The sequence below is a fragment of the Artibeus jamaicensis genome, unplaced genomic scaffold, assembly GCF_021234435.1.
Source record: "Artibeus jamaicensis isolate MK-2021 breed Jamaican fruit bat unplaced genomic scaffold, CSHL_Jam_final scaffold_1689, whole genome shotgun sequence".
NCBI classification, from domain to species: domain Eukaryota; kingdom Metazoa; phylum Chordata; class Mammalia; order Chiroptera; family Phyllostomidae; genus Artibeus; species Artibeus jamaicensis.
The window spans coordinates 15,005,123-15,030,859 of NW_026522029.1; the positions used below are offsets into that span (position 1 = coordinate 15,005,123).

Below are 25,737 nucleotides of genomic sequence, written 5' to 3' on the forward strand. Positions count from 1 at the left end.
GCTTTGGAATTAAAGAGGTAATATACACAATCAGAAAGCCTATTTGTGTGTGTGTGTGTGTGTGTGAACTGGAAACACCAGTGTGCAAAGAAACCTAGTCACCTATTTTTCAGACCATAAGACACACCTAGGTTTTAGAGGAGGAAAATTGAGGAAAAAATTTTTTGAAGCGAAAAATGGGGCAAAATATGTAATGACATGAATAATATTTCACCAATGTAAATGTAAACAGAACCCAACAGCAGCATTAACAACGATTATTCCTCCCAAATTTGGCAGGGGGAGGAGTGCGTCTTATAGTCTGAAAAATACGGTACCAATTCCATTTTCCTACGAGTGCATTTGTGTGTATTTGTCCTAATCATGCGTGACCCAGGAACAGCTGCGGACGTCAGCGGCAATAGTGAGACTGGTTGCCTGTTTAACCACTGAAATAATTTTTAAGTGTTCATAAAAGGGTTTCCTAATTTTTTCAAGATCCAGATCTTTACCGTTGATTTTTCTGTTGATTTTGACTTTTATCTATACATTTTATTAATAGTGCTTCTATTTTTATTAGTCAAATATCTATTTGTTAGAATTTATAAACTGCATTAAGTAACAGATTTTGTCACTGAATCAAAATAACTCCAGTCCCAGTGAACTGATTCTTTTACAGAGCATTGTGGCTGGAATAAGTAAAATACTCATAATCTGGCTACTCAGTGACCCACCGACGTCCACTGTGTGAACACCCCACAAACGAAGTGAACCATCCATGTGACATCAGACTCTCTGGTCTAAGCCAGTGATGTTCAGCCTTGGTTGCCTCAAGGCCCACATACACCAATTACTAAAATTCTGCGGTGCACCAAAAGTATATATTTTTTGCCATTCTTACAAAAAATAGATATAATTTATACTCATATACACCGGGCAGCTATTGTACTGGATGTTGCATTTTTTTGTTGTTTGTTTGACAGTCTCAGGGAAGAGAGGTCAGCGCCCTGCCTAAAGAGGCAGGAACTACATGTTCCACACATTCTTGCGGCACAGCAGTCGGAAATCACTGGTCTAAGCTTCTTGTGTCTGAGACGTGACCCATAGATTCTCAAGCCTTCCCGTGAATCTGAGATGTTACTAATGAGTAAGAACAGGGTGAGTCTCATTTCAGCACGTTTCACGTTTCTGTTGCCATGGGGCGAATTTTTGTTATTGGTTTGTAAAATTTTGTATTTATTTATTTTTAGAGAGAGGGGAAGGAGAAGAGAAACATCGATGTGAGGCTGCCCCTTACGTGCCTCCCAGTGGGGACCTGGCTCCCAACCCAGGCTTGTGCCCCCCTGACTGGGAATCAAACTGGTGACCCTTTGGTTTGCAGCCCAAGCTCAATCCACTGAGCCACATCAGCCTGGGCTGTTTTTATTCTTGAGTTCCAATTATATAGTCCATGATGCTGCAAGGTCAGCGAGAACCCACTGGGGACTAAGACTTTGGTCCCCTCACCCAGTCTGTCTGCCTGAAATATTCCTTTCACCACCCCTCCCCTCCACGTCACCCAATCTTCAAGACACTCTCTTAACACCCCACCTGCCCTGAAGTACCCCCTGAATGTAATGCTCTTCCTGGTCCTCTCAGAAGGTCCAATGGAACCTCTCTTTCCCCAGTGTCCCCAGCCCACATCTGCCTTGCCATCGTGTCCTATGGGGACACCCATGGCACCCCTCCGGCCTGGGGGCGGCTCAGCCCAGCGCCACATGCTGGGCTCAAGCAGGGAGCTTCCCGGCTGCAAAGAGTGTCCCACCTAGGTCCTCAGTTCTGCTGGTGCGGATGCTGACGCTAGTTCAGACGCAAGTCCCGCTGACCGCGGGAGACAGCGTTCGCTTGCTCTTTCTTCCCTGGAGGCCGGTTATGAACACAGACGCGCGTGCCCAGGTCTCAAGGGCAAGCGTGTCTGCTTTGCAGAAATTCAGAGTCCGCGAGGAAGAGGCAACGGCCACCTGGGGGGTAAGTGGGTAAACACGGAAACGAAGGTGTGAGTCGAGGAATTCTCGTCTTGCAGTCACACTACGTGATCTTCCTGGTCACGAGTGTGGGACAGCAGGGGGGCAGTTTGGTTAATGAAGCCGCAGCAGGCGGGCGGCAGGCGGGGCGGCAGGCGGGCGGCAGGGGAGGCCCACGATGGTGCAGGTGGGGGTGTCTCCGTGTCTCTCTGTTGTCGCTCTCTTGCTCTCCGGGTTTCTCCGGTCATTTCTCTTCGTGTGGTCAGGGTCTCGTTCTGAGTGCTCACCGGCTGCCGGTGATGATTTTCTCTGTCATGTTTTCACTGGTTGTGTGCTCGCCCAACCAGGCTAGCGGGTCCACGGACTGGGGCTGGATGTCCTCACTACTCATTGCATCTGCGAAATGTTAGCTCTTCTCCTTCCCCCCGGGGGCAGGCTTCCTGAGAGGCACCCTCCTCCTCAGTCTGGGTGCCCCAGGGAGTCCGACGGGGCACAGGCGACAGTGTTCCCCACGCCTGCGGGAGGCCTGGCCGGGGACGTCTTCAGTCCGGGCCCCTCCTGGCGCACCAGGAAGGACTGCCAGTTGGGAGGCGTGAGGGGGAGTTTTATCTGAAAGTGGTTCCAGAACCTGCCAGAGAGATGGAGCCGAGGTGAGGTTCGGACCCCTCCACACCTACTGTGTGGCAGGGTCCGTGGGGTCCCATCGCCAGCCCTCCCGAGAAACTCGTTTCGGGGCTGGTTCGGCTGCTCAGGCAGCTAAACATCCGCGGCGTGTGACGGCTTTAGGGAATCCTCGTGAGGGGAAGCGCAGGCGGATGCGCCGAGCGGCTGGGTCAGGGCCCAGACTGGGGAGCGGGCAGGGACCCGCGTGGCCTCCCGTGTTAGTGCCGGGAGGCAGGGCTGGCTTCCCGCGCCAGGACTGGGCGAGCGGCAAGGCCGCGTGGGCACTGGGTCCAGCAACCTCACCCCTGTGCTAGGAATCCGTCCCGAGGAACCAGGGTGTATTGGCCAAACCCCTGTTTCCAGTAGTGAGAAGTTGGAACTCGACAGGGAGACAACCAGGTGGAGCAAGCTGTTCTGGGAACATGCAGGTAGAACAGTGTGCACAGCGTTATCCTATTTCTGCACAAAGTGCATGTGCTCGTCCGTGCTCTCAGGCAGAGTGTGCGCTCTGGGGCAAGAGACCACAGCGGGGGCTGTTTCACAGCTGTTCACATGTTCGGGGTTGATGTGTGTGTCCTGACCAGTAGGGGCACAAAGGCGCCCTGATGAGCCCTGGCTGGGTGAGCCAGTTAGTCGGACTATTGTCCTGTACACCAGACGTTTGCGGGTTCGATCCCCAGTCAGGGTGCATTTGGGAAGGAAACAATCCATGTTTCTCTCACAAGGGTGTTTCTCTCTCTCTGTGTCTGCCTGTCCCCCCCCCCTCCCCCGCCAAATCAAACACATCCTTGGGTGAGGATTAAAAAAAAAAGATGCACCTGTGGGTAAAAAGGCAAGCTATAGAATGTAGGCACTGGACTTACATTACATTGGCAACAGTACCCACCCCAACCACGTGGGGCGCTGGGTGGAGAACTCACGGATTCAGGGCAATGCTGAAACGCCCAGGCCTTGGCCTGGGGTGCTCCCCGCCCAGCTGCTCCCAAAGGCCGCCCTGGAGGGCAGTGCAGGGGGGGGCAGGGCACAGCATTCTGTGGGGTGGGGTTCTTTCCATTTTACGGACTTCGACATCCTTTACGTTTTTTATCATTTAAAAACACTTGAAAGCAAAGAAGTGCAAAAGAACTTTTAATAAATTTGGAGCAAGCCTGTGAGCTCAAGGGCAGAAGGGAGGTGGTGGGTTCTGCTCATTGAAAACCAAATTCCTCCGTTTTTCAGAGGGCGTGAGGGAACGGTCACCGTGTCTCCCTTTGGTGACTGCTTTGCAGACACAGAGATGGCCAAGAAGCCTTTCTGTCATTTCAACTCAAGCACTTCCACTTTAACCTTAAAGTGCACATGGGTTTTTGTTTTTAAACTCACCCAAAGCTATGTTTATTGATTTTAGAAAGAGAGGAAGGGAGAGAGAAACATTGATTGGCTGCCTTTGTAGGCACCCTGACCCCGGATCAAACCCACAGCCTAGGGGTGTGCCCTGACTGGTAATCGAACCCAGAGCTTTGGATGTAGGAGTCGAGGCTCCAAGCAACCAAGCCACTCCGCCAGGGCAAACCACACTGGCTGGTAACAGGCTTGCAAAGGAAGGCAACACTGGCGGTGGAGTCCCCACCCGACCGCCGGTTACCGAAAGGGGCGGGGGGTCGCTGGGCGTTCTCAGACTCACAGGTGGTGGTATATGTCCGGATCCCTCCGCAGCCGGGTCTGAAACCCTATGTACAGGTCGTCCCACAGCAGGCCGTTCTTCACCACGTGTCTCATGACGTCCACCCGGCTCCGGATCTGAAACGGACGCGGACAGTGAGCGGGGCGCCCCCCACAGGGCGGCCGGGGCATGTGCCTGGGGCATCGCAGAGAGGTGGCTGCTGGAGCGGATGCCGCAGGCGGGACGCGGAGGGACCTGAGTGCGGGGGAAACTGAGGACCGGGAAAGGGGACTCGGGTCAGGACTGGGGGCGTCCTGGCTTATAGAGCACAGTCCGATTCCTGGGTTCAAACCCAGGTGCTACCATCCTGTGCCTCTGTTTCCTCTTTATTTGTTAGAAAACAGTTTATTTATTTATTTCTAGAGAGGGGAAGGGAAGGAAAGGAGAGAGGGAGAGAAACATCAATGTGTGGCTGCCTCTCATGCGCCCCCTACTGGGGACCCGGCCTGCAACCCAGGCATGCGCTCTGACTGGGAATTGAACCAGTGACCCTTTGGTTCACAGGCCAGGGCTCAATCCACTAAGCCATACCAGCTCTAGGGTCATCTCTTCTTTTATAGAATGAAGACAATGGACCCCATCCTATGAGGATTAATTCAACCAATGTACACACAATGCATAAGCAGGGCCCGGCACTCAGAGCTCAGTAAGTGTGCCCGTCACCACTGTTCTGACGCAGGACACCCGGTCTCCCGCCTGAGCCCGCAGAAGCCAAGCAGGGCCATCTGTGTCTTGCGCGAGGTTCCCTCCCCGAGGTCGCCAGGGCCTTTACCTGTGGAGAACCCCAGCCCCTGATGCAGAAGGTGTTGGACAGCGCAGGCTTAGGAGGAGGCAAGCAGAGATGGATCGAGATTCCAAGCGATTCCCGCCGTGAGCGGCAGCCAAAGAGCAGGGAGAGGCGGCAGAGTCCCGAGAGCCGGAGAAAACGCAGTGCAGGGGGCGGAGGCTGTGCCGTGGCCGACAGCGAGGGCACAGGAAGTGGCCGGCCCTGCCCCACGTCCGGGCGCGGTCCCGCCGAGTGCGTCCAGATAGTTCTCAGAATAAAAGGAACGGATCTGTTGGGGGAGGGGAGCGAGAGAGCAGGCAGAGCATGGGTCACGTTCCGGGACCAGGGCCTCCACATTGGCGCTCAGGGGTGGCCGGCTCCTCACCGGGGAGCTTCAACTAGTGACCCCTGAGCCCATGCAGCCTAACCCACGGCCCCTTTTCAAATTATCACCCTGGCTGGGTGGCTCAGTTGGTTGGAGCGTCCTCCAGTAACCAAAGGTTGAGGATTCGATTCCTGGTCAGGGCACATACCTAGGTTGGGGGTTCGATCCCCAGATGTGTACAGGAGGCAACACATCAATGTCTCTGCCTCACACTGATGTCTCTCTCTCTCCCTCCCTCTCTCTCTAAAACCAATAAACGTATCCTTGGGTGAGGATTTAAAAAAAAAACACACGAAAGCTTGGATGATCTGTCCACAGGTATAAATCTGGGTATTTTACATGAAAATCCAGATCTCCAAGTTCTCTGGGAAGTTGAGAACATGATTCCAATCATTCAAATGCGGCAGAAAGACACTGTTATTCAGTGAGGGCGGCACATGGAGGCCACTATGGTAGGGCCACTCACGTCCCCCAGGCACACACAGAAGCTTCAGGACGGGCTGCGTGCCCAGCCTGTTCAGCCACCGGTTCTCACATGAGTGTGGAATGTACGTGAGTTCCAGTGCACGTTCACGGGTGTGCTGTTCCTCACGGGAAACCGGCCAGGAGGCGACGCGCCCCACGGCAGGAGGGAAAGCGAGGCTCGGACGGCTCAGGAGCTGGCCCAGCGCCCACAGCTGCAGCCTCACGCCTGCCGTGGGTGAGGGGCTTGCTCAGCCTGGAGCTCAGGAACTGTGCTAGTCTGTTAACTTGACCCCCGTCTGGCCCACTCCCTGGGCTTCCATGGGCAGGAGGCGGCCCTGGTGTGGGGCAAGGGGCGCCCAGAGGGCAGAGGGGAGGGCGGAGACCGGCCTTTGCAGAGCACTCAGGCCGGGTGTGAAGACACCGGTCCTGCTCGCCCGGCAGCTCTTCCGAGACTCCACATGATCCCCAAGGAAAAAGCTCCGTAGACGGAAGGAAGGGGCAGGAAGGGATGGAGGGCCACGTCCACCGTCCACGGCTCACTTACTTCCTCGTACGGGTGTTCCCGGCTTGGTCTTTCTCTGGGAAAGGACAAGTCTAGGAAGTCAACCAAGTAGTCATATCCTCCCGGCAAAGGGCTGAAGTCCTCGTCCGTCTCGATCATCTGGGGGAAGGACAGCGTGGTGAAGGGCGGACACGCGTCAGTCTGGTTCATCAAGGTCCTTAGGAAAAGTCTGGGCTGTGTGAGACCCGATTTGCCATAAAGGTCTCAGTGACCTGGAGTCACGACGAGGGGAGCTTCTGCCCCTCCCCGACCCCTCCCCCTCACCGACTTCTATCAAGTGTCCCAGGTTCTCGCCGCCCTCAGTGGACCAGCAGTGGGCACCAAGCACCGCCTGCGGTTGCCGAGTGACTCCGTGTGGAGTGTTGCCCTCATCACGTGTCAACCGAATGTAAATGATCTCCCCGAAGTCTCCTTTCCCTACGACCTGCCCGACTGAACACGCCCCGCAGGCCACCATTTCCCGGGTCTGGGGACAGCAAAGACACCTCCCTGAAGGGCACCGGGGAGCTGGTGAAGACACCCGAATTTTATTCCGAAGACTTTTACGTCTGCGTGCGCCCCATTACAGGCAGAGGGGAGGCTGCTGTCAGCTGGTCCAGCCAGTCTGTTGGGCCGCACTGGGAGGAGGGGAGCCCACTGCAACACAACGCGGAATCCTGCGGTTTCCATGGACTCCCACAGCCCCAGACAGCGAAGACGAACCAGCGGAGCCGCCTACCCTGACCACCAGGTTGTAATCCTTAAATCCAGCCCAGGTGAAGTACTCCTGGATCCAGGCCTGGTGCTGGAACACGGGGTCTCCCACAGAAGCATTCAGGACCTCCAGGTACGGCCCGAAGTCCCAGGTGTCCTTGTAAACTTTGGCGCCCCCTGGAGGCTCTGTGATGCACTTGCTTAAAGACAGAGGCGAGGGGGCAGAGGGAGAAGGAAGGAAGGCACACGTTAGCGTTCCCAATCCAAAGCCAACCCACCGAGTAGCTCCCCCGGCGCTCAGAGGGGGCCTTGGCCCCCCCAGAAGTAGTCAAAATACGCAAAGGCCTCTCTGGCCCTGGCGCTACAGAAAATATATCACTTTTATCCTGAGGGCGCTGGGGAGACCCTGAAGTTGAAGACGGGAGGGATGGCAGCGGCTTTGCATTTTTGAAAGGTGACTTTGGCAGCAAAGAGTCTTCAAACCTTTGACCTGTGACCCTGGTAAGGATAACAGTCTGTGCAGGACTCTAGGGGACCCCATGTCGAGGGTCCCTGGGACACAGTCACTTCCTAAAACAATACTTGCTCTTGTCCTGTGCAATGTATTCAAGTCTGTTCTTCCTTTTCTTTCTTTCTCCTCTTTTCTTTTCTTTCTTTCTCTTTCCTTTTTCTCTCTCCCTTCCCTTTCCTTTTCCTCACCTGAGCATATGTTCATTGATTTCAGAGAGGAAGGGAGGGAGAGAACATCAATGTGAAACACTGATCGGTTGCCTCTCATATGTGTCCACATCGGGACTCAAAGCCACACCATTTTGATGTATGGGACTATGCTCCAACCCACTGAGCCACCCGGCCAGAGCCTGTTATTTCATTTAAAAAGATGCTTATTGTGCCCTGGCTGCTGTGCCCCTCAGTGGACTGAGAGCTGGCCTGCAAACCAAAGGGTCTCAAGTTCGATTCCCAGTCAGGGCCCAGTAGGGGGTGCCAGAGAGGCAACCACAAATTGATGTTTCTCTCCCACTCTTTCTCCTTCCCTTCCCCCCTCTAAACATAAATAAATAAAATCTTGATGCTTATTGTAATCGATGCCGTGATTGCACAACCACCAGCCACCAGCAGGGGCTGCTGTGCAAATCCATGTGAAAAACTAAGAGCCGAACAAAGGCCACGCGGAGGGACTGGCGATCTGCAGAGATGCCTGAATGAGAGCAGACGGGGCTGGAAAAGGACTTTGATGTGGGGGCTCAAGGCCGAGGCGGCGGCCTGTCCTGTGCAGGCTGTGGTGGGGTGAGGCCGGGAGGAGGTGAACTGGGGGCCTGCGCCCGCTTTCCGACTCCGTTGGTTCATTTCTATGTGAGGAACCCACGGTTCCATTTAGCTCGAGACGTGTTCACAGACTCTAGGTCTGGGCCCCGATGGTAGCTGCCCGCGCCTTGCACGCCCGGAGCGGGCCTGCGTGTGCGTCACAGGTTTGCTCTGTGGCGCGGAGGCCGATGGGAAAACTACCTGGCAGGCTGCTAACACTTCGCTTGCACCGGCCCCTGACTGCTGACTCCTCCCCAGGAGGACCCCCTGACCCCGCCCTCGAGGCCCTGAGACGAGGAAGGCGGCTGAGCGATTTACTGCAAGACGAGAACTTCCAGGGAGACACAGGCTTGCCCCTCGATTCGAAAGTGCTCAACTCACAGCTTATTTTGTTCACCTAGTAGCCTTCTTACTCTGTCTCAGCCCCACTGTGCTGGTCAGCAAGACCCACATTCCCACACAGCCACCTGTCACGGGCCACAGCGAGCCCTTTGTCCTCTCGATCGAGAGAATCCTCAGGTCACTCTTATTCTCCAGGAATGTCCGAGACAAACCTGTCTGTCGGGTCCTTGAGCATCCGGCCCAGGTCCAGGGTGGCTCCGGGGCGGGGGGTCCATGTCACCACTTCGGAGCTTTTCTTGATGAGGTTGTTGAGTTCGCTCGGGTCATTTTTGATGTTTGTGTCCTTGATGTACCTGCGGAGTGAGACCGTTCCCAGGTAGGCGGTTATTCTCCGAAGCGCAGTCTGATCAGAACAAGGACAGACTCGACTTGGCCTCTCTGCCGCCTCACTTCCCGACCCCCTCCGCTCGCCCCAGGGGACGATAGAGACTAGACCTGGGCCAGTGTCCCTGACCGGGGAGGCATTATTGGGCAGAGAAGGCTGTGGGTACACCTTGTTTTTAAGTATAATTATATGGTTTTACATTTAAATGTGGAATCAGTATCTAATACGCAATCCATATTGAAAAGAAGTCGTGTTACAACACTGACACACAGGTGGGGACAGCACACTCTTGCACTGAATATTAATTAATTAAGTGCCAGCTGGCAGGAGTTACACCAAATGCCTCACATGAGCCAACTGGTTTCGTCCTCACAAACTCGGAGAGAGCCGCCATAATTGCTCTCTTTTTATAAAGAAGGACGCGGCTTAGGGAGGCCCAGTGACTCGCCCCAGGTGACGCGGCGCTGTGCCCAACCAGCAGGGGCAGACCCAGCCTTCCCAGGCGGGTGTGGACGGGGGGCCTCCCCTCAGGGTTGGGAGTCAAGTCTGCAACCTTCCCACCCCTTCCACCACGTGAGGTTATATGAAGAAGTCTGCCAGCGCCTTGATCTTGGACTTCCCAGAACTGAGACAAAGAAACTTCTGTTGTTTGTAAGCCCCCCCCCAAAAAAAAAGTCTTTCCATTCAAAACCAGCAAAAACCCAGTGTTGCCCAAGAACACAACATCCTGAGTCACAGCCCTTCCTGAAATCTATATCCTAACTGTGCTTTTGCTTGGAGTTGGATAGCTCCCACACCTAAGTCCAAACCGCAGCCCTTCCGGAAAAGCCCTACCCCCCCCCCTCCATTGCCTTATGGGGAATGTGGTAGCCAAGGCCAGAGAGGCAGGTCCAGCGCAGGGCGCACCACGGCTTCATCCCCTGAGGACAATGCACACGCCATCGCTGCGGGCCGGGAGTCTACTCTCTCTGGAGCTACGGCTTGGTCTCCCCTACGGCACAGGTGCTTGCATTCAGGTGCCCAAACACAAAACAGAGGCAAGCGTGTGTTTTCCTACAGCGCCAGGTGGCCCGGCCTGTGTTACTTATGGTCCTGGAGTTCAGTTTGCAGCCAGGAGTAAAGCAGTCACTGTCCCCGTGGCCTCAGCGGCGTCTTCTTCCTGCACGGTTTGTGTCCTGCCACCCAGAGCAACGCCACCACTGGCTCAGCCCCTGACTCCCTCTGGGCCCCCTGCCTTCGACCCTCTCATCTCTAAATCAGGCTGCTGAGATCTGATCGCTCTTCCTGAAACACAGTGGTCGCGGTCACAACCTGCTGTAACCTCTCAATGCTGCTTTGCCTCCCTGTGTAAAATTGTTAACAAAATTGACCCCAGACAGCTCCCTCCAAAGGGCAGCGAAGGTACTGCAGGGGGCGCTGGCTGGCTTGCTGCGCATGCGCGGCAGTGTGGCTGGCCGGCTCCCTGACCCGCAGGCCGCAGGGCAAGCCCAAGTGTCCTGTGAGTGAATAAGCGCCCACAGTGCGGTTCATCTGTGAGTCCTTGCAGCTCGGCCTCCGTAATGTCCCTGGAATCCGGATTCTCAACCTTTGCTGCCATTTGTCATGGCTTCTGAGGTCACCGTAGTGGCTCCCAGGGGCGAGGCGTAGCAAACACCCAGCCATACCTGTCCGACGGGTGCGCTTCCACGAAATACCCAGCAAAGGGGCAGAAGACGCGGGGCTGCAGGTCCCGCACCTGCCGCGCCTTGTAGTGCAGCAGCTTCCTCCGCTCGGCTCGGATGAACTGGGCTTTCCACTCCTCTGCAAGGACAGGGCGCGGGTTAGTCTCTGCGCAGCAGTCACAGGACAGCGGCCGTTCCCGTGGACTGGGGCTCTCCCGGGAAGGCCAGCGGATAGGTGACTAACTCAGAAATACAGCAAACCTCCACGTCATCGCTCTAAGGTTTGCGAAGTTCAGCTGGTGGCTAGGAAAATGCTACCAAGTCAGCCAAAGACGTCTAACCCTCTCGTGGTTCATGGCAACTCACTGGGACCCTGGCCAGCCTCCCACACGTGTGGCTGTCTCCCTGTGCACGCATGTTTCAAGGGCACGCTAATTCTTGTCGTTACGACCTCTCTGCTGAGGTGGGCATGCCCTCGCTGTGTTGGTGGATTGAACGACAAAGCAGGTTCGTCACACCGGGCCCAGGCCCAGCGGTCAGGAGCAGGAGGGGTGCAGTGAACACAGGACAGAAAACACCTATGTCCGCTTCCTCCTCTGTGAGGTGGAATCCAGACGCCTGCCTCTCGGGCTGTTCATCTGCTTCCTCATTCATTGACCGGTGTGTACGGAGCACCCACTCTATGCCAGACAGGGCCCTGGGCACGGAGGGTGGGAGTGAGCAAGGCCAGCCACTCGGGGTGCATCCACTCCGGTGAGGGAAGGGAGTCATGGACAAGTCCCTGACTAAGGCATGTCAAAGAGCGAAGAACTAAGAGGGAAGTGAAAGAGATCACAGGTGGCGGGGTGGGCGGGTGGAGGGCCGTTTCGGGACTGCGGTTGGTGTAGGTGACATTTGAGTCACAGGCACAAAAATGATCGACCGCAGGGGAGAAACAGCAGCACCTCAGGAAGTGGAAACAGCAAGTGCCAAGGCTGGGGCGGGGCGGGGGGCCCTGGTGAGGGGCTGCGGCGTGGGCTGGTGGGAGCGAACGGCCAGGGAGGCAGTCAGGGAAACGGGGGGCGGGCCCCCCCCCGGGGCCCCCCCAGCCGAGAGCTGTTGGTGCCCCTACCGCTGCGAAAATTTGAGAAACACGGGAAAAATAAGTGGCCCTGACCTTGACGCTGGTGCCTGCACACAGTCACACGTGCACACACACATTCACACACACAGTCGCACACTTACACACTCAAGCTCACACTCACTCGTTCACACTCACGCTCGAGTGGGATCGTGCCAGCCACCCTTCAAGAGGGACGTTTTGTCTCTCGGTCACACTGCTATCCCCTCGACCAGGGATGGTCACGTCGTCCCGGAACGAGGGGGACAGATGGAGAGAAGAAAGGGAGGGGCTTGCTTCCTCCTGCCGCCCCGGGCTGCTTCCCACCGAATTCGTCGGAGACCGGTCACCCAGCGGACAGCACGGGCGCGGACGACGCGGGCACCGCACGCACCACCTCCGCCCCGCCCCCTCCCGGCCCGGGGCCCGGGGGCTCCTGCCGTGGGGCCCACACTTTGTTTTAGTTTCGAGAGACAGTTAACATGTGACACGTGTAAGCTTAAGGTGCGCAGTGTGCTGGTTTAATACGCACGGGCACTGCGGAACCACTGCGGGCAGTACCCAGTCCCTCGCGCCGTCCGCGCGGTGTGTGCGCCTGTGTCTGTGGGCGGTGAGGGGCTTCAGGCGCACGACACGGCGGTGTCGACCCGGGCACCACGCTGTGTGCTTGTGTGTTTGCGTCGCCGGAACCTGCTTATCTTACAACTGCAGGTTTGTGCTGTTCGCCACCACCTCCCTCTCCCCACTTCCTTCCCACGCTTTGAAGGGCCCCCCTGGCTGTGCGCCCCGAGGGAGCGCTCACAGGGCCCAGGGGGCGTGCCTGCTCTCTGTTCTGAGCCACCTGCTGCTGTGACCTGGTTTCTTCCCTGAGTCACGGGATCCTTTTCCTTGGCTCTCCGGCGAGGCCCTGCCCACCTTACCGCCTCTCCCTGCTGCACCAGCGCCCTCGGAGTGGGAACTAGAGTTTGCCCGTCTGTGACTGGCGCTACGATCTCCAGCTTCTAGTGGGGCGGGGCCGCGTCCTCATTATCTTTGCGTTCGCTCTCTTGGCCTTTGGCAAAGTGCTGAGACCGCACCTCGGTGCGGCGCTGGCCTAGAGGATTACCAGTGAATTTTCCGCCGCTGAACGTCATGGGAAAGCCCGACGCTCCTCCAGCAAAATCACTCATCATCAGAGCGACCTTCGTGGGCAGCCTGCCCCCGTTGGGCCTGGTGCAGTCCACGGTGTTGAGTATTTTGTGCCCTGTGGGGAGAGAAAGGGGAACACCGTGGCCCTGTGGGTTCCCGAGTCCGCAAGGCCTTCCCCTGCACGGCCTGCGTCATCTGACGCCTGCGACCGCGGGAGACTTGCTTTTGTCCAAGGGGGAGGCTTCGAAACCTAAAATCCTCACTAGCATCTTGTGAATTGTCAAGTGACGCCCGGGGAGGACGGCGAGCGTGACTGCACCCCAGGGTCACAGACAGACCACTGTCCTTGTCCATGTCTCCACGTTTGGGCCCAAAGGACGCAAAAGAAAGGGCCCGGAGCAAACACCTGGGCCCTCCCCAAACGCCACCCGAAGTTCACATTCAGAAAGCAAGGCTGTTCTCCCACGAAAGGCAGACTGCACGCGTCTGTTGAGGTCCAACGTGATTACAGGTCAAGGTGAAAGACACTATTTCAACAAAGGCCATTTTGAAGAAACTGCGCTACGTGAAATATAGGTTATCTGTTGCCTTATGAGAAAAGCTTTGCACCTGTCCCCACACGCGACTGGTCGTTGGTTCTCCACAAAGACCACCCGAACGATAGCCCGTCTTTCTAAGACGAGGGTTGAATACCGTGCGCTCTACGGGCCCTCGAGGCGAAGAAGGTGAGCGCAGGGCGGCAGGACCCTGCCGGCGGCCGCTAGGGTCCTCCCCCCACCAGCACCGTGCACCGGTCCTGGCTGATGCGGGTCGGACCGTACCTTTGTACTCCACGATGATGCAGGTGTCCATCTCAGGGTGGACGCCGTCCATCAGGATCATGAACCGAAGGTTCTTGTCTACCTGCAGTTTCACAATAAACCAACAGCAGGGTGCGTCAGGGGCCTTTCGGTCCAGTCTGTACGATAGAGTTCTGCCAATAAGCCCATCTTCGATTCTAGCTCCGGGGACTCGCCTAAACTGCAGCCTGGAAATCGGGGCCGGGCAGTGTGACAAGGACACAGGTGTCTGACCTGCTGCCAGATCCCGAACGGCACCACGTTGATGTTGGTCAGCTGGACGCCGCTCTGGGGCAGATGCCAAAACACAGGCCGTTCCGTGTTGCCCACGTAAATGGCGATGTCTGGCCTCCTCGCCGCCAGCTTCCTCAGGGTCGGGTAGCTAGGACCCAAAGGGCAGGAAGGGCGGCAGGTGAAAATCAGGACCCTCTACCCCCAGACACAGGTGGTCATGAAGCAAGTGACCACCAAGACGGACCCTCACCAGTGTGGTTTTTTCTCAAGGGACTGGCTGGCAGGTTCCTTTTCAACGTGAGAACCTACCCTACACCTGGTACCTCGGTAGCAGGTGGGCTGACTCCCTCCACTGCCTGGACGCTGCTTTGGGGCAGTGGTGGGTCAGCGGAGGGGCAGATGAGATGAGTCATGGGTGAGAAGGTTCCCCGTGCCTCCGGGAGACAAGGCCTGGGCCACAGCCCAAGGGGGACCTTGGGCCCCGCACCGTGGGGCCGGGTTTCTGCACTTAGATGCCCACTTCTTTCTAGAAAATGCATTCTCTGTCCTGGGGGAGAGCGGTCCCTGCGAGGCAGGCAGAGAAAAACCACGCTGACCTGCAGCGATGTCCACTGGGCGCCCCTCGGCCACCCAGGCAACTGAAACACCTGCGTGGACTCACTCAGCTTTCATTCAGTGAGCACTCCTTACAGACAAGGGACGTAAGCCGCTGTGGGATGGAAAAAAGCTAACAAAAAATGGGATTCCTGTTAAATCATTGTAAACACAATGCTAGGCAGGTTCACATGTTACTTCATCCGACACACACACACACACACACCCCTCTGAACTGTTTCTTTGCTTTTATAAGTGAGGAGACCTATTCAGAAATGGACAACTAACAAATAGGAAACTGGTGTTCAAGTTCAGGTTTCCAGATTCTGAATGTGATGCCGCTCCTGTCAGAAGGGAACTTCGGGTTTCAGTGAATTCACTATGTGGTTTAAGAATCGGGTTTGGACACTGAGCATAATGTCAGGTGAAATAAGTTGTTTGATCATAAGAGAAGTACAGACGGAGTCTGCCTGTCAACCCGTATTAAGTGCATTGACGTTCGAGGTCTCCCACGGTGTTTAAAGCTGCCTGGGCTTAGGGTCCGGGGCAGGGAAAGCAGGGGGTTTTCCTCTCCAAAAGCACAGGACTCAGAGTCAAGGATTATTTGAATGTAACTTCGGTCTCTGGGTTGAGCACCTAAATATTCTATTTTATTTTTATTTCTAATTATTTATTTTTAGAGAGAGGGGATGGGAGGGAGGAAGAGAGTGAGAGAAACATCAATGCGTGGTTGCCTCTCCTGCGCCCCCTACTGGGGACCTGGCCCACAACTCAAGCACGTACCCTGACGGGAAATTGAACTGGCGACTCTTTGGTTTGAAGGCTGGTGCTCAATCCACTGAGCCACACCAGCCAGGGCCACAAATCTTCTATTTTAAAGGACTCTGGGAGTTAGGGTAAATTACTCAAATGTGCATGCTTACTGCTTTGTGACTTTTTAATTGTTGAGAATTCTTATAGGCATCTATTAATAATGTCATCTATTAAAATACTCACTATATTTACCCTGGCTGGTGTACCTCAGTGGATTGAGCACTGGCCTGCAAACCAGAGGATCGAGGTTCAATTCCCAGTCAGGGCACATGTCTGGGTTGCAGGCTAGTTCCCAGCAGGGGACACATGGCAGACAACCATACATTGATGTTTCTTTCCCTCTCTCCTTCCCTTCCCCTCTAAAAATAAATAAATTAAAAAATACTATATTTACACAATACAATCACGTTTCTTTGACTAAAAACTGTTCTCAAAAGTATACTGGCCTTTTCCCTTGTTTTTGTAAATCAAGGGGGTTTTATTCAGCAAAGGAGGGTCAGACCAGACAAATGGGACACATGACCCCCACGTTTATGAGTCAACCAGACAAGAGTTAAAAAGAAAAAGCCCATCAAGGAAACGGCTGAAAGGAGTGAAAATTAGGAGCTTCAGGGACTTTTCCGTAACAAAGGATCAGGAACACTCAGCACCAGCACCCCGCTGCGCTGCTGTAGGTCAGAGCCGGCCTCTCCATACCTGGGGACTCTGCCCACACAGACCCCCGGAATTAAAACCAGATGGGTTTTCAGGACTGGGGTGGGATAAAACTGGACTCGACGACATGAAAAGCCTTGTACCCTTCCTAAGCTTCAGTGTCTGCCCAGGAAAGGCTCCTCTGAGGACTTCGGGTGACACCGTTATGGTAACAGGCGCAATGGAGCAACCGCCTGACTGGGATGGGCTTGCTCTCTGTCCCCACTGTGTCGGTCACCAGGGCTCACCCTGTCCTCGAGGACAAGCCTCGTCCCTCCCCAGGGCTTTCGCAACACGGGGTTGTGCAAGGACACTTCCAGTGGAGTCGGTGGGACAAAGCCGTTGCTGAGTCCACAAGTAGCTTTTTTTTCCTTTCCTTTTTATAAACCCTCACCAGAGGATATGCTTGATTTCAGAGAGAACAAGGGAGAGAGAACCATCAATCAGTTGCCTCCTGTACGCACCCTGACGGGGGATCAAACCTGCAACCTCTTGGTGTACGGGTCGATGCTCAACTGAGCGCCCGGCCGGGGCCATAAGCAGTTTTTAATTACAGCACTGTAATCCCCCCATGGGTTGTGTTCAGTTTATAAGTTCATGGCAGGTGATTTGTTGCTAAACCAGCCAATTCGGTTTTTAAGCCATTTCCTTTTAGAAAGATAAAGGAGGGACTATCCGTGCTATGGAGATCCGTGTGCTTTGGAACAGAAAAAAAAGAAGGGATCAATCGGCTGTCAACTGGGTATTAACCTGACCATGAACCCATGTACCAAAGCATGTTTTTGAGTGCGCTGTGTCACGCAAGGCCACAGAAGCCCTTCTCTCCTTTGTGATCACCTGGGTTAAGGTCCCCATGAGCCAGTGGACGGGGCTGGCTCAGGGTTCAGAGGTGGGGGCGGGTGTGCCTGGGACAGACCACAAACTGGCAGACCAGGGCCACCCGCTGCGGCCACAAAGAAGGGTTTTCGTCTTTTCAGAACGGATGAAGGGAAAATCAAAAGGGGGTTGATGTTGCCCTGGCCCAGTATCTCAGTGGGTTGGTGTGTCCATCCCATATGCCAGGGTTGCAGGTTCGATCCCTGGTCAGGACATACACGACTCAACTAATCAATATGTCAGTAAGCGGAACAACAAATGGACGCCTCTCTCTCCCCACTTTCCTCTCCCTCTAATGTCAATGAAAATAAAAGAGCGGTGACATTTTGTGGCACATGAACAGGGCAGTCGAGTCTCTGTGACTCAGCTGGCCCTACAGCCGGCAGAACTGAGAATGTGCGCCGTGTGCTGGTTCCCGACGTGAGCGCGGACGCGAAGCAAGGGGTCAAACACCCTGTGACCGCAGTGAACCCCGAACTCCTTCCGAGCGGGAGGAGGGAGGGAGCCAGCGCGCCCCCTGCAGGGAGGGTGCGGAACACCCGCCCTCCACTCAGCTCGGACTGCGGCTGCGCAGTCGCAGCGGCCCCAGCTCGGAGCGAGCAGCGATTGCACGAGACCCTGAAACCCTCCGGGGGTGCCGGGCGCCCCTACCTCAGGTGGTCCGAGTGCATGTGGCTGATGTACACGAGGTCGGCCCTGCACAGCCGCTCCAGCCAGTCGGCCGGCGGCTCGTGGAGCAGCCACCACCCGCGGGCGAAGGCGGGGCCCGTCAGCCAGGGGTCGAACACCATGCGCTTGTCTCCCAGCTTGAGGTCCATGCAGGCGTGCGTCAGGTAAGTCACCTGGGGGAGAGAGGGAGATGCGGGCCACAGGGGACCGAGGGGCCCGGGCTGGGGAGCGCACAAGTCCCGCTGGAGGACTCGGCTCCTGAGTGGGCGCGGGACTCGGAGTCCTGACTCAGACACCAGGCTCGGGGCGCTGCTGTTTGTTAGCAGGGAAAGGCTCGCGGACGCTTCTGGGTGCCAGGCCTGTGCATTAGCTGGTCTCACTCTTGCTGAGTCTGCACTGGGGGGATACCTTCTGTGGGAAGCCCCCCAAAGCACCGTGTACAAGGAGAGTCAGGTGGAGGCGCCCTGACCGGCCGCAGGGGGCTAAATGCAAGCCGGTAAGTGCTGAGGAGACTGGCTGAGCGGGCAGCAGCCCCACTGAGCAGGCGCGTGTGGCTTTCTCTTCCAAGTGACCCCGACGCCCCCTTGGGGAGGCCAGGGTGCTCTGAGAATGGCCGTGAACAGGGACTTGGGGCCAGGCGTGACCCCTGCTCCGCACTCCACACGATCAGCTCCACACTCCCTGCCCGCGGTCTGGCAGAGCCACAGGAAAAAAGATGAGGTCACAGGAAAAGAGAGAGGCCCAGCGAGGACCGAACTCCGCGTTACTCTGCCTCTTCTGGGCCGGTTCCCGTCGGTTTCCTCCAGAACAGGAGTCACTGCCCATTTTCACAAGCTTCCCAAATATGGTAGAAAATGGACTCTGCGCGGTCGACGCCTCCCCGACGCCCCAAGGGCTTCCTCCGGAGGAAACGCCCTCCTGGAGCTGGAATCGTGGGGTGAGGGCTGTGGCGGGACCTTGGGCAGGCTGGACACGTGACTGCCTGTCATCCGACGGTGACCTGGCAGCTGGGGACTCCGAGCTGCCTCCCACAGCTGCACGGCTGTCCTCTGGGACTCTCATTTAACGGTGTTTTTGTTTTGTTTTGTATTTTTCTGGATATCTTTTCTTGCAATGCCTGCCAAGTTCTGGGGTGCCCCTGAGGACAGTGGCTCAGAGCTCAGAGCAGCTTTGTGGCATGTCCTGCGTAACCCCTCAGAGCTCATCCAGAGTGATGCAGGGTGTAAATACATGTGTGCATGGACAGCTTAGTTTTACCTTATATGTAACATACACTTGCATATATATATACATATATATACATATAAATGCACGTTAGATTTTTGGTTTTAAGAAGACTGTGACTTTCATATTTCCTCACCTGGACCTCCCCAAAGGCCAGCTCCTCAGGGGCTCTGGGCTCCGCGTCCCATGGGTTGGGAGGGTTCAGCTCGAGCAGTAAGAGGCCATTGCCTTCATCCATTTCAACCACTAGAACCAAAGGGACACAGGTGTGGGTGGAGAGCAGGCAGGGCTTCTGAGAAGCATCACCGCCGTGGACGTGCGTGGCCCAGGTGCGTGGCACCGGCAGGCAGAGGAAAGTCAGTGCCAGGGGACGCTCACCTGAGACAAGGGACACCTATGCAGGCCATCTCCTCCACCTTGCACTCTGAGACACAGACAGACAGACAGACACACCGTCACAGCAATTGCAGCAGGACCGACAAGGAGGGTTCCAGGGGCTGAGGGCACACAGACTGGAAGGCGGGGCACACAGACTGGAAGGCGGGGCGCACGGGCCGAAGTGAGAGACAATGTGCAGGAAACAAGAGGAAGAAAAGGAGCGCATGCGCCCTGGCTGGTGTGGCTCAGTGGATTGAGCGTCGGCCTCCGGACCAAAGGGTCACTGGTTCGATTCCCACTCAGGGCACTTGTCTGGGTTGTGGGTCAGGTGCCCAGTAGGAGGTTCATGAGAGGCAACCACACATTGATGTCTCTCTCCCTCTCTCCTTTGCATGCGAAGGGCAGGCGCCTGGGAGCCCTGGGAGGTCACAGAGGGACCGGGAGTTGGTGGCCAAGGAAAGCGGCATTTGAGGCCCATGGGACAGATGTCTGAGTGGGCCACGGACAGGACCCGGTACCGCATTGGGGACAAGGTTGGGTCTCTGCTGTGACCCTGCGCGTCACTGAAGAATGTTAAGCACTGGGTACTGACGCTGCTGTGGCCTGCGCAGGGTCAAGTTTCCTTCCCCCTTATGACGAACATCCTAACCTTTTGTAGGCGAGGTGGGACACTCACCTGCAAGTTCGGATAAAGTCGGGCAGGGCAAATGTCACAGGACTTCACTTGTATGAGGAACATAAAAAAAAAATCTGAACCAACCAAACCAAAAGAGACTCGTAGACAGAACAGGCTGATGGTGGCCAGGAGGTGGGGGTGGGGCGGAGGGAGTGGGTGAAGAAGGTGAAGGCGACCCAGTGAATAGTGTGGTGGTGACTCTGCACTGTGACGGACAGGTGGGTATGGACCGAGTGTGGTGACCCCATCGTGAGGAGTCCCAGTGGCGGATCACAGGGTGTACCCCTGAAACCGGTAGAATATCATGTGCCAGGGCTAATTTTCAAAAGCAGAGCAAGAACCTGAAACAATTAAGTCACTGTCCCCCAGGCCTTCTTGTGGTTCTGAGTGGCCACAGACCTCGCTCTTACGCATAGTGCGAATTGTTCCGGCCGGAGAGGAGTGAGCAGAGGTGACTTCCAGGAACCCTTTTCTACCTGACAAAGTGGGACAAACTGGAGGGCCCTGCACTGTCTGACTCCCCTGTCCCCTCTTGCTCAGAACTTGGCTGCCACGCCTGGAGCGGCAGCAGCCATTGGGGTTCTAAGGGTGAAGGGCGGGAAAGGGGAAAGGACTCGGCTCCTAGGTAAGTCATGGAGTAGCCATGCTGCCCAGGACTGTCTATCTGGCAGCTTCCTGTGACCCAGGAAAACCCACTCCTATAGGGTCAGGCCTCTCGTTTGGGTTTCCTGAGGGCTGAAGCGAGGGGCAGTCAGATCAGAACCCGCTCAGCAGGACAACAGTGAGACCCCGAGACTCACTGTGGGGAGGCGGGGCCATGAGTGAGAGCTCAGCGCCCTGGTGGCCGCGCTGGAGCCACACTCTCTCACTTAATAGCTCGGCGACCCTGGGCAGGTTGCTCAACATCTCTGTTCTGCAGTGTTCTCACCTTTAACCTAGCTCCCTCCACAAGCAGTTTATCCTGATAAATGCCAGCAATTCTATGAATGGCTAAATGAGAGCAAGTGAGCTCCCCGACCCAGGCAATCCCCGCCCTGAAGGCTGTGCATTTTCTGACTTTCTTCAAAGTATATCGACCAAATGTGTCACCTACACACTTTCCAAATGAACATTCATCACACACTCTCAGATGACTGCTTGTGGAAAAAACCGAGGTTAAAAATCACCCATAAAATGAAAAACTGTGCATCTTGGAATTTCCCCCCCAGTGGTTGTGAACACAGACTTATACAAGCTGTTGAACTCCAAGGTCACCCTGAGGGACCACGACAAGGAAAAGCACCCTGTGCCTCCTTGTCTCTCTCTCGTTTCCCTGTGCACTTTTAGCCCCTTCTCCACCCCGACAAGGGGCAGCTTGTTTAGATGGTCTCCGTGGGCAGCTCTCCACGCTTCTCACACCCTGGCTTCACGGGGACTCAGATGTCGCCTCCTCAGGGATGGTGTTCTGACCACTCTCCGTCCAGAAGTGCTCCCCAGCCCTGACCCCTAGTTATTTTCCACCCTTCTTGACACTAGACATGTCGTGTGCTGTTTGCTTATGGTCTGTCTCCTTTTGGAGACTCTCGGTGCCACCAGAGCTGGCCTTGTGGCCTCTGTGCTGTTAGATCAATAGTGTGCCCAGAACATTGCCCGGCTCACCGTGGGCGTTTGTTAACTATCTGTTGAGCTAATAGATTAATTAATGGTTTTAATTTCATGTCTCCCAGACTCCCTTGGGGTTGCAAAGCTCCCCCTCTCAGCCTAGGCACCGCTCCTGCCCAGATGTGGCACCCGGAAGTGAGGGGTTTAAATATAGAATTATCTCTGCATAAGCAGAACATGAAATGTATTACTTCTTCATTTTTAAGACCACTTGAAAAACTAGAAATATGATGGCACCCGACAGCTTCTGCTGGCTCCTGAGAGGGGTGAGAGGATGGGATCCAGGGGTGAAGAGGGTCCCAGCCTGGAGCCTGAGGCCAGTGCACCTGGGGACCCCCCGGAATTCACCCAACATCCCTAATGCCCCACCGGGCACGGCATTCCTTCCGACACCAGCCTGCGATGCCCTCCTTACGCTGCACCTCTGCAGCCTGACATCCTACTACATCAATGTGTGTGCCTGATACCCCAAAAACATGCGTGCGGCCCAAACACCCTAAGGACGCCCGGCTGCTTCCTGCACGCAAACCCCTTCTTCCTCCTCCCGCCTGGCGGGGCTCCGCCCAGCGGACAAAACCCAACACACTTCCGGTCAAGATGGCGGCGAAGGTAAACATGGCGAGCCTCCTCGCACAACCACATCAGAATTACAACTGAACTACAGAACAATCGCCGCTCAGAACCATCAAAAGTCAGGCTGAATGGAAGTCCTACAACTTGGGGATTAAAGAGGAAACCGCGTCTTGTCTGGTAGGAGGGGTCGAGACGCGGAACGGGCGGGTCCCACACTCGTGTGTGGTGGATGAAACTTTGGGAGGGATATCTCAGGAGTGAGGCTCCCCAGCCCAGGGTTCCAGTTCCGGGAAGATAAGTCCCCACAACTAATGACTGTAAAAACCAGCGGGGGTGGAGGCTGTGGGAGACAGAAACTTCTAACGTCTCACGCAGTTCCTCTGAAAGGGGCCGAGCACAGAGTTACTCAGACTCACTCGCTGTGAGCTCCAGCTCTGGAGCAGCGGACGGAAAGGCATCAGAGACAAACGGGGAGGGCTGAACTGAGCGGCATCAGGGTGAGAGCTGGGGGTGGCGGGCAGCTTCTTTCTGCACCGAAGAGCCGGCAGAGGCCACTGTTCCTTTTCTGAGCCCTCCCCAGACAGAGCTGTCAAGCAGGCACCATATCTGAGACTCTGCCACACTGGTTCACACTGTTTGCCCCACCCTGAAGGTTCCCCGAGGCCCTGCCCCACCCAACTTTCGGGCCAACTCAAGCTGTTTCCAGTGCCTTTTGCATATGAATGGCCTGTCTTGGCTGAATCTTCAAATTTTCCTAAATTCTCTCACACAAGTAGCATCTGGCCTCAGTGGGCCTGATACCTTTTGCTAAGTTGCCCCAGGCCTTGGTTCACAGCTTGGCCTCTCTCGGGCACTTCCAAGCCCAGCAAAAGTAGCAGTCATCTGCAGATCGCTTTGTAGCTAATGCTGTCACAATGTAGATGGAATACAGGCAGAGGCTGAATTTCATCGTGCCAACAGCGATCAAGGCTCAACTACAAGAGGGGGGTGCTCACAACCTACACTTTGAGTACCCAGCTTGGGTGATAGGGGAGGCTGTGCCACTGGACCCTACAGGACACCTGCTACATTAGGCAACTGTAACAAGCCTGGGAGACATAGTAGCTCTACCTAATATATAAAATCAAACTCAGGGAGGCTGTCAAAATGAAGACACAAAGAAACATGGCTCAAATGAAAGGACAGAACAAAACTCCAGAAGAAGAGCTAAATGAAATGGAGAAAGTAATCTATCAGATGCAGAGTTCAAAACACTGGTTATATGGAAGCTCAGGGAACTTAGTGAGGACCTCAACAGCTTAAAAAAGACCCAGTCAGAAATGAAGGATACACTAATTGAAATAAAGAACAATTTACAGGGGAAAACAGTAGAGTGGATGAAGCAAAGAATCAAATCAGCAATTTGGAATATAAGGAAACAAAAAAAAACCCAACCAATCAGAACAGCAAGAAGAAAAAAAGAATTAAAAAATGAGGCTAGGGCAAGCAGTCTCTGGGATAACTTCAAGGGGTCCAACATTCGTAACACAGGGGAGCCAGAAGGAGAAGAGAAAGAGCAAGGAATTGGAAACCTATTTGAAAAGATAATGAAAGGAAACTTTTCTAATGTGGTGAAGGAAATAGATCTGAAAGTCCAGAAAGCACAGAGAGTCCCAAACAAGATGGACCCAAAGAGGCCCACTCCAAGACACATTGTAATTATAATGCCAAAGGTTAAAAATAAAGAGAGAATCTTAAAAGCAGCAAAAGAAAAGCCATTAGTTACCTACAACAGAGCTCCCATAAGACAGTCAGATAATTTCTCAAAAGAAACTTTGCAGGCTGGAAGGGGTTGGCAAAAAATGTTCAAAATGAGGAAAACCAAGGAACTACAGCCTAGCTTACTCTCCTCTGTGAAGCTATCACTTAAAATCAAAGCTCAGCCAAAGAGCTTCCCAGACAAGAAAAAGCTAAAGGAGTTTATCATCACCAAACCAGTATTATATGAAGTGTTAAAGGGTCCTGTTTAAGAAGAAGAAGAGGATTGTTCATATTTTTATATGAACAATAAAATGGCAATAAATTCATATCTATCAACAATGGAATGTAAAAAACAAACACACAGAACAGAGACAGAATTGTGGCTGCATTTTGATGGTTGCCAGATGGGAGGGGGGGGTCGGAGGTGGGGGGGTGAAGAGGTAAAGAGATGAAAAATTACAGGTTGGTAGTTACAGAGTAGTCATGGGTGAGGGGCATTTAGAGTACAGTGTAGGAGATGAGCAGCCTAAGAACTTACAGGCAGGACCCACGGACGTAGACTGTGGGGCGGAGATGGCCTGAGGGAGTAGTAGGGTGGGGCCGGGTGAAGGGGGACAGAGGGGAAAATTCCGGACAACAGTAACAGCATAAACAATTTATAAAAAACAGAAACGATGTCCCCAGCACTCCTGGGCTGGTTCGCATCTGTTTTTTTTTTTTTTAAATTCCAGCAGCAGCTGCTCAGAAAGTGTGTCTGACGCACACTGAGCAGTTTTGAGGACAGTCCTAAGTCACTTTTTCTACAGGCAGAACACAACTTCAATCTGTTAGGACAGAGACAAGCTCACTCCCGTCGCTAAGCCCGCCTCACTCGTATCTGCACCAGAAGCACAAAGGAGAAGAGGAAGCCCTCGGAAACTTGAGCAGCAGCGGTGGTCTCTTATCTGCACGGACAGCACCCCGGCGTCAGGGGCCTTTCACCCCCCGCCAGAGCTGTGGACTTCCCATCCAGAGGACGGCACACACAGACGTTGTCTCGTGTGTCCACGGATGGGTGACCCACCTGACAGGGTGCCCTGGTCCTGGACAGCCTCCTGCTCATCTGGCGCCCACACCACGCCCTCGTCCTCTCACTGACACTGCGCTCTCTTACCTGGCTGGGCGGCTCTTAACACCCAGCGTTTGTGCACGGGCAGGTCTCAGCCCACCTTTGCCACACAGATGGATGAACAGAGGGGGCTTCCAGAGAAACCCTCTGCTTAGAACTCTCAGTGTTCGCGGTACAAAAAGGACAGAACACCTACAGTGGCCATGCATAATGTTTCCAAAGCTGCGGGTGAGGCTGGACGTGAGTGGACAAGAAGGACGCCCCAGAACAACGGCCCCAGACCACGCGGGCGAGACGGGTGGCACCTTACCCAGCTCATCCTGGCAGAAGCTGCCTGGCGGGTTGATGTACTTCATCGTGCTCACGTCCAGCTTCCAGTTGTGCTTGGTGCATTTGACAGACCTGGGCCAACGGGGGGGGGGCGGGTTACGGGGAGAGAAAGGCAGTCAGAGCCGACAGCAGGGCCACCGCTCAGGGCCCGGGGATGCAAGTCACAGCTGCATGGCCAGGGAGACGCCATCTGCCCTCCAGCGGGTCTGGG

At 55.1% G+C, this 25,737-nt stretch overlaps 1 protein-coding gene across 6 annotated transcripts in view; it reads right to left on the minus strand.

The window, feature by feature from the left end:
* Positions 1-1,385: 1,385 nt before the first annotated feature.
* LOC119054965 (cytidine monophosphate-N-acetylneuraminic acid hydroxylase) overlaps positions 1,386-25,737 on the minus strand; it is a 32,721-nt gene continuing 8,369 nt past the window's right edge. For 3 of the 6 annotated variants that reach the window (XM_053656011.1, XM_053656010.1, XM_053656012.1), the window contains exons 3-14: positions 25,507-25,598; positions 19,217-19,326; positions 17,839-18,029; positions 14,212-14,359; positions 13,960-14,041; positions 13,116-13,253; positions 10,915-11,050; positions 9,078-9,218; positions 7,244-7,418; positions 6,508-6,699; positions 4,309-4,424; positions 1,386-2,610 (exon numbers count right to left, since the gene is read on the minus strand). In XM_053656011.1, coding sequence (XP_053511986.1) covers positions 2,442-2,610; positions 4,309-4,424; positions 6,508-6,699; positions 7,244-7,418; positions 9,078-9,218; positions 10,915-11,050; positions 13,116-13,253; positions 13,960-14,041; positions 14,212-14,359; positions 17,839-18,029; positions 19,217-19,326; positions 25,507-25,598 — 1,690 coding nt within the window. In that variant the 3' untranslated portion in view covers positions 1,386-2,441. Of the gene's footprint in view, positions 2,611-4,308; positions 4,425-5,119; positions 5,403-6,507; positions 6,700-6,727; positions 7,162-7,243; positions 7,419-9,077; positions 9,219-10,914; positions 11,051-13,115; positions 13,254-13,959; positions 14,042-14,211; positions 14,360-17,838; positions 18,030-19,216; positions 19,327-25,506; positions 25,599-25,737 lie in introns of those variants that run through there. The other 3 variants (XM_037153031.2, XM_053656013.1, XM_053656014.1) reach the window with 3 other exon arrangements.